Source organism: Pavona decussata, unplaced genomic scaffold, assembly GCF_977016875.1.
Source record: "Pavona decussata unplaced genomic scaffold, jaPavDecu1.1 SCAFFOLD_344, whole genome shotgun sequence".
NCBI classification, from domain to species: domain Eukaryota; kingdom Metazoa; phylum Cnidaria; class Anthozoa; order Scleractinia; family Agariciidae; genus Pavona; species Pavona decussata.
The window spans coordinates 485,001-498,419 of record NW_028145729.1 but is presented as its reverse complement, the minus strand read 5'-3'; the positions used below and the strand labels follow the sequence as shown (position 1 = coordinate 498,419).

The 13,419-nt window shown below is 39.8% G+C and overlaps 2 protein-coding genes across 7 annotated transcripts in view; one reads left to right on the top strand and one right to left on the bottom strand.

The window, feature by feature from the left end:
* Positions 1 to 3,179: 3,179 nt before the first annotated feature.
* Positions 3,180 to 5,540, top strand: LOC146453224 (uncharacterized). Its single transcript, XM_085096884.1, has 3 exons — positions 3,180 to 3,314; positions 4,071 to 4,487; positions 5,191 to 5,540. The coding sequence occupies exons 1-3, from the start codon at positions 3,257 to 3,259 to the stop codon at positions 5,316 to 5,318; spliced, it is 603 nt and encodes a 200-aa protein (XP_084953010.1). The 5' UTR covers positions 3,180 to 3,256; the 3' UTR covers positions 5,319 to 5,540.
* Positions 5,541 to 5,768: 228 nt separating this feature from the next.
* LOC146453223 (uncharacterized) overlaps positions 5,769 to 13,419 on the bottom strand; it is a 71,795-nt gene continuing 64,144 nt past the window's right edge. For all 6 annotated transcript variants that reach the window (XM_085096859.1, XM_085096863.1, XM_085096861.1 and 3 more), the window contains exons 53-60: positions 12,804 to 12,873; positions 12,080 to 12,158; positions 10,983 to 11,119; positions 9,913 to 10,064; positions 9,246 to 9,464; positions 8,886 to 8,949; positions 8,184 to 8,427; positions 5,769 to 7,671 (exon numbers count right to left, since the gene is read on the bottom strand). In XM_085096859.1, coding sequence (XP_084952985.1) covers positions 7,022 to 7,671; positions 8,184 to 8,427; positions 8,886 to 8,949; positions 9,246 to 9,464; positions 9,913 to 10,064; positions 10,983 to 11,119; positions 12,080 to 12,158; positions 12,804 to 12,873 — 1,615 coding nt within the window. In that variant the 3' untranslated portion in view covers positions 5,769 to 7,021. The remainder of the gene's footprint in view (positions 7,672 to 8,183; positions 8,428 to 8,885; positions 8,950 to 9,245; positions 9,465 to 9,912; positions 10,065 to 10,982; positions 11,120 to 12,079; positions 12,159 to 12,803; positions 12,874 to 13,419) is intronic.

The window sequence follows — 13,419 nt, the reverse complement described above, 5'->3', positions numbered from 1 at the left end:
TTCATTTTCCAAGAACGACGAGAAGACGATCCAATTCTTGTTTAGAAAACTAAAACAGTATTAAATTAGACTAATATAGATTGCTCGCGTTAACATACGGCTGAATACAGTATTGAACGTTTTTAATGAGTTGTAAGGCGTCAGTTCACCACTCTATTCAAGGCGATGACACAAAATAGACAATAGAAAAACATCGGGACAGAAAAAAACTGTATAACGTATTGAAATGAATGTAATGAAATTCCCTTTGAAAACGGTTAGAATCACTGCTGCGACGTAATGGAACGGGGTCATAATGCTAGAATACTGAAATTTTATCTTTTTATCCTGACACATTACAAATTAAACGAGGCGTTTTTTTTTTGTTTTAAGCATTAACCCTAAATATCTCTTAGTTATTATATACTCGGTGTAATTGGTCGATTTTGTGGGCTGCATTTCATTGTACGGCCCGTTAGTTTCCTTTCCCGTGCGCCCGATGAACCTCAGAGATATAATAAATATCTTACTAACGGCGTTTTCTCGGTCCGTACTGTAAGTCACGGACCCTCGAATTTTTTCCGTTGATTTATGGCCCAAACGCGAATAAATTAACGGGAAAAATCTCGGCTAGTAAGAGGTACAGTCGAACCTGTATTAAGCGGTCACCCTCGGGGAATGGCTAAGTGACCGGAAAAAAGTTTGGCATTTAAATTGAATAAGCAGCGCATTTTTGTGATAAGCAAGGTTATACATGACTCATAAAGGGTTACGACTCGTGTATAATACTTTGATGGTCCGTGACCACTTATTATTAAAAACTGGATCATTGTGTAATGCAATTTCAGGTGTCTGATTGGCTTAGCGGCCATGTTATATGAGCCATTTTACCATGCCCGAGAAAAAAGCGACCATTAAATTGTCTTCTGGTTGTTCTTGCTAGGCCAAACCAAAAGATCTAACAATATTTCTTGATTGCTTTTAATGAAAAATTATTCCACTCTCGCTTCTTTGATGGTTATAGCCAACTCTTTTCGTTAGCTATCTGTCATCTCATATCCAAAGTGCGCTTGTGGAATAATTTATTTAAACCATGTATATCTGTGCGAATTTGTAAGAACGTTGTCACTAGATCCGGGCGTGAAGCTTCAAACTCAATTTTTTCCTTCCAGGGAACTATTTGCGTGTGATATACTGTAGGTAACTTAAAGCATTTCCTTTGGATTCTAAGTATTTCAAACAAGCTAGATATATATCTACTCGTAAGTAACTGACACAATTTTTGAAGCACTTGCAATTTAACAAATAGGGTAGTTATCGTATTGCAATGCCTGTTGCATTACTGCCCAAATAATCTTCATAATAAGACCAGAACAAATATTGTGAATTTGCAAGAATAACAGGCTTATGAAGTGAATGTGATGGTATATTTCCAGCCTGGTGAATGAATTAGAATGATGTATTGTTCAAGAAAGTGATACAGGCATACTCGTAAAAAAGAAAGCCGAGTGCTCCTATCAGGAGTCGAACGTAAGACCTTCCGATAACTAGTTCGGGTGCTCCACCACTGAGCTACAGGAGACTCGTGGGAGCTAAGACCAATATCAGGCTGGTATTGTGTTAATGCAAATGCGTTGATCCAGGGCACCCAATAACAATATATTTAAGAAAAACACTTCAAATCTTGTCTCCTACCTTTTAATGGCAAATATTTTCGTAAGCTAATACACTCAGTTTGATCTGTTTAAATGCTATAGTTGAAAATTTAAGTGGCAGAAAGTTTTAGGGAACACAATCTTATGCCCCGAATTTGCTAGCTGTTGTCGGCTTTACGAAAATGCTAGCTGACCTCAGCTCGTCTTTTTATCGAGATATTTGCTCCTCCGAAAACGAAAGGGATTAGTTTTCGGCAGCGTTACGAAATTTTAAAACCACGAGGCGCAGCCGAGTGGTTTTAGACCCGATAAAACACGTGCTGCGAGTTTTTTGAAAGGCTTCAAAAACATCCTGGTAAAGCGTGTGTCAAGAGACTCGTTCATAACAATGATGCTTTTGTGAAAGTTGGAAATTAGCATACAAGAAAAACATTAAACACCGCATACTAGTAAAGAGGAGGTTTTATCGGGTGTTAAGACCACTGCACGTGATGTTTTATCGACCATTTGATAGGTCAATGGGCTTATGAATTATTAATAAGTTTTTAAATTACTTTTTAAGTTAATTTAGGTTTTTTAGGCTTTTTAGGTTTTTTTCTTTTTCTGCAGGGCCCTTGTTGATATCAGCATTTTATGCTGAAGAGGTCACCCTGGTTAAATGACATTTATTATTACATTATTATATATGAACCGTTGGGTGTCCCTGCTTGTTTAGCGACCAAGTTTATCGTCGGCAATAGAAGCAATATAATTTTGCGTTGGTACTGACTGAAGTGTTCGTAAATTCTGCTCCGATACGACACCTGGGCTGGCTGATTGCAAGCAAATCTATTGATATTTGACACTTTCAAGGTCTCGCTGGAGCGAAAGCTACTACAGAGAAAGCTGATAATGAAAATCAGTGTATTGAATATTACTGATTACAAACAGTGGGTAGACGCAAAGTTTGTTTCCCATTTCAAGAAGGAAATACCCTCCCCTCCCCTCCCATCCTCATCCAGGATGCGGTTATGATCTGTCCTGGGGGCCGTTTCTCGAAAGTCCCGGTTCATTATCGGGCCCGATAAGTAGATTTTTAAATGTTTTTTCGCCGCTTACACAGTGATTACAGACATGGTACTTGGCCAATGTTTTCATAGAAGTATAAGATTTTAAAATTTAGTCTTCAAAGCTAACAAAAATTGACTTCTATTAAGAAATATTTATTACCAAAGAGACTTATGGGGCCTGGTAAGTTACCGGGACTTTCGAGAAACGGCCCCCTGGTCCGAAAACTGACCACTTCTTTGAAACAATATTAAAAACAGGAAAATACTGTCAAGGGCTGATCAGTTATTAAATGTTTTATTCAAGTGAGAAAAATGCAAACATTTGTGGTGTTAAACCGAGATGGACGCTTTTGATTGGGGTTGTGTGTGTGCGTGTGAGGCAGGGAGGTTTCGGTAGGGGGAGGGGAGGTTGTTATTTGCCATGCAATACCCCCCTAGGAATTGGTTTCACTTCCTGTGCCAAACAATTGTCAAATGAGACGATATCGAAGCTAAACCTTGCCAGTTTTTATCCACTTACAAGTACCCGCCGTATTAAACACACGAACTCGCTTAAGGCTGAGTGTCTGTATCATGAAAGGTGCAACTATTATCTTCGCCCTAATCACAGCAGTAATTTCAACAATTACAAGTAGGTGCTCTTTAAATGGATTATTTTTCTTTTGCAATACAAGTCGTATGATATAAAGCTGAGCTGTATCTTGGCAGACATATCATCATCCATGGAAGTGCCTTTGCATTGATATATTTAAAATATTACACATGATGATTCAATACTCGTAACTTTAAAGTTTAAGTTTTCTTGGCTTTGTTTAAGCATCGTTCATTCAAACATCATAAGTATGAATGTGAGTTTCTAACAAGAGATGATGTTATGTTTTAGACTGAAAAGGAATAAAAAAACCTTCCTGTTTTCGTGACTACAATAGCTACAAGGATGCAATATCGCGATCTACAGTAGCTAAACAATTAAGGACATATTTTATTTATATCTCACGTCACGTTACAACCCGTATAAACTATCCATCAACTTTACATGGGTTGTCAATTTGCTATCAACGGGGCGTATTAGCCATGCAAGTGAAAGCAAAACATCATTAATAAAACATGAGTTGAAAAACTGAATCTTATGCTTTTAAATTCGGCCAGTTTCCAAGAAAATGTCTCCAGTTGTTTTTCTTGCAATACGAGTTGGTGACATTCCTAGAGAGTAAAAATAACATTGCTTGGCAGAACATAGTTACTACTTGAAAAAGATGGACTTATATTGCTCGGGTGCCCAGAAAACAATATTGATCCGATATGTGTATGTAGTTTTTTAGCTGTTCTTATTTACTGAGCCATCTTGTTAACCAAATACAACCTTTTTATGATTCACAACTTTCAGCTCAATCTGTGCCAATTTTACGCAAAGAAAGAGTCACTTTACACTGCCTGAATGATGTCATGTTATTATCAATGGATCTGCAAGACATTCCACAGATAAAGCCATCTTCGCTGCATCTACAACACACGTCATGTCAACCACATCATGTGACAGAAAGAAGGGCCATCTTTAGAGTTCCTTTTCAAGCTTGTGGAACAACGCGAGGGACAACTCACGGGAAATTAGAGAATTACATTACGTTTTCTAACGTCGTGGAAAATTCGTTACCGTTGAATAATTCACGGGTGATAGTCTCGCACACACCCAAATTGTATTATCCGTTCAGCTGCTATTACCGCCAGAAATACGTGATTACTTTAAAGGAGGGAACCGAGAATCGCACAGGTGATCACAAAGGCGTGAAACGACGACGTGAAGGTAAGAATCGCAGGGATAACAGTCAATCTTGTCCCCAAGGTCATTGCGATCTTCAAAATGGCGGACGACGGCGAAGACCTTCTAGGGAGTATTTTGTCACGTGACACACAGGTGATTTTGTCGTCGCTACACTTTTTCAGATGAAATATGACTGCCGGATGGATACCATATTTGATCCTGAAAAGTAGTGTAACGGAGAGGGAAATAAAGTGTGTCACGTGACAAACATAACACTCTACGATTTGTGGAGAATTTTTTAGCGTGTCCCAGGGTCATCGCCCACTTTTTAAAATATCGCGAAGACCCTGAGAACGAGGTTGGATAGCAGTCAGATATGCCAGTAGTAGGTAGTACCTAGGCGTTTCCGGCTTGTTTAGGCCCAGACAACGAAGCGAGAGAAGGCCTAGGGAGTAGGCTGCCTTTAGTCAGTTGGATTTCACAACATTCGAATCCAATGGGTTTATTAAAATGATTTTCAATGAGCGATAATATGATTTGAAAGTATATGACACTGGGAATTGAATTTTGAATTTCGAAGGTTTTCGATTGCGTAAAAATGTTACTGGGTTTTACCGGTTTGCCACGGATCCGCAATCGCTTGCTGTTTAGGTTACGTTGTCAGTTTACAGACGACAATACTTTCTACTTTCAGTATATTCTCGTGGTAAGAAAATTAATTAACGCCTACTTACCTTTTTTTCAGGTCCCAAGAAAAGGTTAGGCTCCGTGCAAAATGAACCGTCGTCCGGTTGTCAAACACGACTTCTAACTAGCAGTATTATGCTCGCTGAACTCGTACTGTTGTTCACAAGATTTACTGAATTAGAATAAATTACGTGCGTTTGCCCTCGAAGACGTCTATGACAGGCACGCTGAAATGTCACAGATGCATGAACTGGCCAAGTTGGCTGATTGGGGCGACATTCAACGTATGCAACGTTTTACATTATTGATCGAGAGAACAAAGCAAAGCTGCCAGACTTATCAACAATGGAGCTGCAGGTTGTTAGGGTCCAGTAAAAATAGAAATTAGAACAGGTGCAGAACTGGACTCGCAATAGACCATTTCCGAGTTGCTTTGAACCTCATTATGAAAGCGAGGCTAAGTGCAAAGTTTTTGTTATGAAAATCAGTTTTCATTCATATGCAAACAAAACTAATTTTCATATGAAAAGTTTTGCACTTGGCCTCGCTTTCATAGTGAGGTTCACAGCAACTCGGAAATGGCCTATTCTAGAAGCTTTATATCTTAGACACTTGTATACACCATCAAAGACAATATGAAAATTGAAGTTTTATTCATATTAAATGTCTTAAAAATTCTGCACTTATTTTTTAATTCAATTTTTCTTAGGAAATATTCTTCACTTTGATCGCATAACATAAAAATCGCATACGCGTTACATAGCTTATTTGAATATTTTACAATAAATGCCCTATTCGGCGCGCGCCATCTCTGTTCTTATTATTTTGGAAGCCAAGTACCGTATTTCCTGATTGCATGCCCTCCATTGGAAAGAATTGTGGTAGTAGTGGCCAAAGTAGCTTGAGACATAATTTAAGGACGGTGCCTGCTTTTGTTACTGCGCATCTCGAGATACTCGGGTTTCCTATGGGTGGTGCCTACTAATACAGGAATATTTTTGCGCGGTTTAAAACTATGCGGAGAGAGTAGAACTCAGCAAGTGCTCTTGGTATCCGAAAAGAAAATTGGGGGTAACCATGGATTTTTCAGAGATAATAAAGCTTCAATTTGGAAAAAAAACCGTCATGCATTGCTCTGTATTTTACGGCTTTTTAGAATAATTGTTGTTTAATTATCTCTAAAAACGCGTGGTTTCCCTCAGTTTTCTTTTTCGATTCCAATAGCCCTTGCTAAGATCTGCTTTTCCCGAATAGTCATAAACCGCGCAAAAATACTTCGGTATTAGTAGGCACCGTCCTTAAGGCTAAGTTTGTTTTTGTGCCATGAAACCACTTCATAATATCGCAGCGATGATTTGCGTCTACGCCGTTGATCCATCTCTGTAAATAACTTAAAATTTTGATAGGGCCCATTTAAAACAATGAGAAAAGGAAGTAGAATTTCCAATTTAAAAACATAAAAATAATATATATTATATTTTAGGCTAAATATCTTATATATACATGGGGATATTTTAACGTCACTTGGACGACTAGAGGTGTGAGTCTTACACAAAGTGCAAAGACATCTGAATGATTTAAGTCTAGGAAGATTTACACTTGATCTCATAGAGTCGTGAAAGTGAGAGTTTATGATCATAAGAGATCAGGAGTTTGAGTTTGAAGTCTTATTTTACGTTGAGCAGATTCAGGTTCCAAGTGAGCACGAGAGAGTCGATCGGAGTCTACAAACGAGCACGTTCTAAAATTCACGTCGCTTCTTGTGAATGAAGTTCGACTGAATTCAATGACTTAAGAGCCGAATTCAGCGCGTGAAAGTTGTAGGTCAAAGAGAAAGCAAACGTTTTTTGAGTCTCAAACACTTCCGTAATCACTTACTTTCTATTTTGTTAAAGAGTAAAATCTTCGACGGATATTTTTGTTTTAACTCGCGGCGCAGAGCCTCTATCCAGTGGATACGTCCGTTTGCCTCGCTGCCGTGTCAAAACCGGGAGAGAAACTTCACCTGAAGAAGACTGGGAAGTAGTTTGCGGCGTACGCGCGCGTGTACGCTCAATAGTAGACCCAGGCCTGGCCGTGACCGGACGAGTGGGTTGAGCAGTAACATGCGCACTGACTGAGCGAGAGTACCCCAGGAAAGCTTCATTTGACCCACCTAACCGGTTATAACGGGTTAGTCTTGCTGAACGACCAACAGCGGTGGTAGTTTTAGGTCTGACACGTTCTTTCTTAGATTCTCTCTGAGGTGTGAAAGGTCTTGGCGAGGTTAAAACATCGTCGTTACGGTTCGTCCCATGGAGTCTTTGATACAAAGAGTTTAATTCAACCGACGGTTTACGATGACGACCCGAACACGTTTCGTCAACTTCTCCAACTTCGGAAGGACTCGTGTCATGTTCGTGCTCCCTGTCGAGTTCACAGTGTAAGCAGCTTGGTACTGGGCAGTTTGATTGGCTGACTTGAGAAAAGGCGTGCAAGAGAGATGTACGAAAACTTGATGCATCTCGGCAGCTGCAACGACCATGCCATGATATGTAACCTAAAAATAGAAAAGATCGTCGTATCAAGATTTTTCTTGCCGACTAGTACACGTTTCTTTCCAGTTATTTTAGAGAACTTGTCTGTATATTTACTTGGCGAGAACTCTAATAAAGGATACACAAACGAAAACTGTGAGGAATTCCATATTATGGAGAATCACAATTCATACCAGTGGCTAGCGACAGAAAAATAGGTTTTGTTTGTTGCTTGAAAGCTTTCATTCGGCCAACGACCACACTATCTCCAGGGTGACAAGCGAGTGTTTATTAGCAGAACATAAAAGCTAAGTAAACAAGGAGCTACATATATCAACCAGTTTGTCAAGATCGATGTTATGCCATGCTAGGCGCCTGTCAGAATTAACTGGAGATTACGCCCCTATTTCCTGTTGCCATTGCGTGTCAGCATTTAGAATATGACTTTTACAATGAAATCTGTTTTACAATGTCCACTTTTCCGTGGAAAGGTGGAATAGGAGTGCTCATCCTTACTGTTCATTGCTTCGCTTACCTGAGCTATCCAGTAAAACAATGGTCGGTACTCCCACCAGACCGAACAGCTGACAAACATCCGGGTCACTGATGACACCTCGGCGAGCGGAGCGAGTCCGCTGACTTTGAGGATTGCAGCCACAGGTATGTGTCACAAAGTCGCTTGTTTTGCGCCAGTCTCGCTCGGAAAGAGTATTGGCCAGGGACTGGCGATGGGAAGTGACGGGTTCTTCACTTCGCACACAACAAGTGACAAACGAGAACTAGGAAAATAAAAATAAACAATTTCTGGAAAATGCGCCACATTGTCATGCCGTCAGTTTTGACCAATTCTGTACAACCTTTACCTACTATTATACCCGCACTTTCTTTGCGAATTCGTGAATGCAAGTCAAGTTATATAAACCAGCGCATTACAAGGTCATTAGGCATCCGAACACGGTTTTACGCCGCCCAAAATTCTGGATTAGTCAATGGCAATTCGTGTAGCAAGACAAGGCAATTTTACCAGTCACTTTTCTTTTTCCCGTCTAACAGCTGTTTGCCTCAATAAAACACTATCTGTGTTGAGCAATTTCCTCCTGTAAATCCGATAACCACTGCATACCACAAGATCACTTAGAAAGTTATTTTTTCTCCGCTAATCAAGAAACAAACTCAGAAGAAAAAACAAACAAACAAACAAACAAAAAAACAACCACAAACAAGCAAAAGACAATACCTTGTCTGCGAATTCCTCTGCGAACTGCAGGAAATACTCCAGCACCTTTTGTGATGAGAAACACCTGGAAAATCACAGAAACGCTGAATGAGACATAAGGGGATGAAGGCGATGCATCATTCACGTGACTTGTGATCTGAACTACGAGCTTTGCTGACAAGCCTTTTGCCAAGACCTAGCTAAGATCTTGAGCTATTTCAAATACTCATAAGTTTCTAAAGGATCGATATCTTTTCTGGAATATGGCGCCCGTCAAACCGAAGTCAAGTATACTCTCTTCCCAGTTTAAACATCTCATTTTTAATTTGTTAAGCTCCATCGAGTTAAACCCAAGAACAACAACAACAAACGGAACTTCACCATTTCGTCCAGAACAGCACAGCCACCATCTTGTTGACACCAACAGGCGCCAGAGGTTTCCACGCGGCGTTACACACGTCCATAACGTTGAAGACAGGACAGGGGATTCTACGAGCTAAGATCCCACGGGGAACAAACACCCGACCGGAAGTCCTGCCCCTGTGTTTCAGCTCGTATGAGTGCGAATCGTCCCAGCAACAGCACCCGGACTTCGGCCAACTGCAAAGGAAGTTGGAAAAATGATATAAGGACAAAGGAAACTTGAAATTTTATTTTATTTTTCTATAAAAGACACCAAAGATGACCTCGCGTCAATGATCGATCACGCGACTCCGGATTTTGGGAATGAAACTAGAAATACAATACTGCCCCAACCCCCCTCCCCCCTCCCCACCATTTATTTATGTCGTCCAAGCAGTAAGGCTGGTGCTGATTTTCTACACCGAGATGAAGGCATAATATGAAGAGGTTTTCTTTCTTTTTTTTTTTTAATATAAAGAAGACACACAACGGCACAAGCCAGGCTCGACCCACTTGACTGACATCACGCCAGGTTAAAATTGAGTTCCCAAATTGAAGGCCGACCGTTGAGCGAGAATCGTAACTACTGGGCAATCTCGTCATAGGCAGTTAAGGGTGACAATTTTGTAAGTGGCGCTTTACTCACCTTTCTCCACGCTTGTGTACATCAAAGTAACAAAATAACACGAACGGTACAAATTCACGGCCCGACAGCTCCACTGCATTAGAGAGAGGACTGGGACCGATCGGATGATCAGTTAACGTTTGGACAGCAATCACGTGATATGCGACTGGAAGCTAAAGGCATAAAGAAGGCTTTGTTTGAATAAGAGCACTACCAACAGTGCTGGTGATCGAAAGATGTAAACTTTAGACTTATGGTCTCTGTTTTAATGAACTAGATGCAGAGTGCAAAAATGTTACCCCACAAAATGGCAACCGTCACCCGTGTGTCACGAATTTGCTTCCCCCGCTCGCATTTGAGCCGGGAAGAAAACGACTCTGCTGCGAATCGTAACAACAGAGAGATTTAGAATCGCGTTTATGGAAAACGGCAAACGTGAGATTCACATTTATGTTTTCTTAAACAACTTAGTACACAAACGAAAATAGTGCAAAATAATTCTGGCCTTTGATGCTAACGCAAGATTACTCAATCTTATTCAGAAACTGAAAACAGCGAGCGGCAAATGAAGGGTAAACATAGTCACGTGGTCATTTCTGCCGTTTGCCGTAAACGTAATAGGCCATTTCCGAGTTGCTGTGAACCTCACTATAAAAGCGAGGCTAAGTGCAAAACTTTTCATGTGGAAATTAGCTTTGTTTGCATATGAATGAAAACTAATTTTCATAACAAAAACTTTGCACTTAGCCTCGCTTTTCTAATGAGGTTCAAAGCAACTCGGAAATGATTTATTGTAAATCTCTCTGTTGTTTGATCTAACTGTCGTCCATAGTTGTTGGTGAAATAAAGAGGTTTATGAAAACAGTTTTCGCAAAGTAGCCTGTACGCATGTTCGAATTACACTGTAGCTGCTGGCGTTTAACCGCGCCAACAATACCAAAACGCACGCTGTTAAATCCGTGCTATTTAGCAACGCTAAGGCATACACATTAGGGATCGCTACGAATCTATGCAGAGTTTCGTTTTCTTTTCGGCTCAAGCTACAACGGAAAAGGAGACTTTCCTGGTGGGAAATGAAGAAGAGTTCTAACCTTCACTTGAGCTTCCAGAGCTGAATGTGTTAGTGCCTTCCCATGGGGATTGCCATCTACAAATACTTGGTAACCACTCACTACTGCGTCTTCATCGTCACGTGGTCTACACCATCTTATAATGGATGATATCGTACCTGGAAAAAATTATAGAAGGCAAGGATCAGTACGTGATTTCTCTATCTCGGTTACTCATGGAATCTATTTATTAAAAAATTGAGATACCACGGAAGCTATTGATCAGTCTCCGGTTGTTTGAAAGCCGATTAACGCTTATCCTCGATTAAAAATTAACCGAGGTTTCCATCTCGCAGAGTCTTCATTGATTAGCAATTAAACTCGAATCAAAGTTCACATTATGTAATGTTTAGACACGAGCACCAGTGTTTTATCGGAATTTAAAACCACGAGGCGCAGCCCAGTGGAATTAGACCTGATAAAACACGTGCTGTGAATTTTTTGAAAGGCTTCCAAAACATTCCTGGAAGAGCGTGTGTCAAGAGAGTTCATAACAATGATGCTTTGGTGAACGTTGGAAATTAGCATACGAGAAAAACATTAAACACCGCATACTGATAAGGAGAAGGTTTTATCGAGATTTAAAACACTGCATGTGATGTTTTATCGACCATTTGATAGGTCAATGGGCTTATGCATAATTAATTAGTTTTTGAAATTAGATAAACGGGCTTTGAACAACTGTATTATAAAAGAAATAAAGGGAGATGTAAAGAATCGACCATAAATGGACACAGAAAAATCTGAGCCCCAGATGGGATTCGAACCCACGACCCTCCGTGCTCTAGATCGGATACTCTGTGTCCTCTTATGGCCAATTCTTTACATCTCCCTTTATTTCTTTCATAATACCAATATCATTTGCATAGGTTGGTTGACCAACTGTGCCCAGTATTTTACTGTGTCATGGATTATTTATGCTGTACAAGATGTTTCTGGCTTATGGGTTTGGAAAAACCCTTTAATGTGACTATTCAAACAAAACAACTTGTCAGGTAGCAATTTTCTATGCTGTGGTTTACTATGCTGTGCAAATTGGTTCCAATCTGAGATTATGTGGACAAATTATCATTTGTTACCTGTATACTCTTTGATGGCTTCAAGAGCATCTGCCAGCTCTGAGTCAACTTCTAGCATTGTATCAGTAGCATTAGCAATCTGCAATAAGGACATTTTTAATTACAGCTTGTTGCTCGATTAAACTTTTGAAGAGGAAGGACTAATAATGAGGTCAAAAATAAAACAGAAAAGGATAGATAAGAGAAGTCAGAGCCACCTGTGACCCACGAACCTCAGGTACACTGCAAGCAAAAAGGCCGACAAGAAGCAACAGGCCATTTCCGTGTTGCTGTGAACCTCACAATAAAAGCAAGGCTAAGTGCAAAGCTTTTTATATGAAAATAAGTTTTCTTTGCAAATGAATGAAAACTAACTTTCATAATAAACACTTTGCACTTATCTTCGCTTGCACAATGGGATTCAAAGAACCTCGAAACAGGCCTATTAGGAGTATTGTTACTCCCCCTGAATGGAACGGTAGCCTTTTATTTCTTTATTTTTTATTTATTAAAGTTTGCAACCCATACAATTAAATAATGTTTTATGTATGAAATATTTACAGAAAAAATATACAGGAATCAAATAATAAGTAAGAACGGCGAGGAAGCCTAAAGAAGCTATAGAGCTTATAATACTTAGGCTTCCTCGAACAACTAATGTACCTAAGTGAAGGGAGACAAAGGTAAAGGAAGCGAGGGAAGGGGAGGGGGGGGGGGGGTAGGAAAATGCAGGATAGGTACTTACCTGTAAATCTTTGAGTTTGGATCCTTTCACAACAACACTGCTTTCCAACAAATGAACCACTCTGTGAAGCCTAAGGGGGACAAAATGGAATTATTTGCGAACATTTTGATGTGCCTACTCATACTGGGACAATAGAAAGAAGCCATTAATCATACGATACAATCTCTTGAATTCGTACTACTTGTTCGATAACAAAAACAAAACATGTGGAACCATGAGGAATTATGAGTAGTAAGAAGGAACAATGAATAAGTGTATGACCATCGCAGTTATGCCAAAACTTAAGTAGATGCGAATTTTTTTTCAGGCTTTCTTTTTCCATCTGCTTAAGTTGCGTACATTACTGTGATTGTCATTCACTTATTCATTCTTTCCTCCGCAGTTCAAATATACGTATTTTATATATCCCACCTCCAAGAAGGAAAAACGGAGAACGGATGGATTTTCTACTAACACCCTTACAACTCTTAAGTCATAACCCAAGTTATGGCTTAAAAATGTTCGTAAACTTCGAAAATTGTAGACGTGATTTCGCAAAGATATTTTAGTCAAGGGGGTTTGGAAGCTCTACCGTCTGCTCTTTCCAAGAACTAGTTTCAGTTTTAGGATGCTGTAT

Bases quoted from the DNA above. Each gene is read 5' to 3' on its own strand.
- LOC146453224 (XM_085096884.1), top strand. From the start codon at position 3,257: ATGAAAGGTGCAACTATTATCTTCGCCCTAATCACAGCAGTAATTTCA. The intron at 3,315-4,070 runs GTAGGTGCTCTT...CACAACTTTCAG, and splicing joins AGTAATTTCAACAATTACAA to CTCAATCTGTGCCAATTTTA. The intron at 4,488-5,190 runs GTAAGAATCGCA...CCTTTTTTTCAG, and splicing joins CGTGAAACGACGACGTGAAG to GTCCCAAGAAAAGGTTAGGC.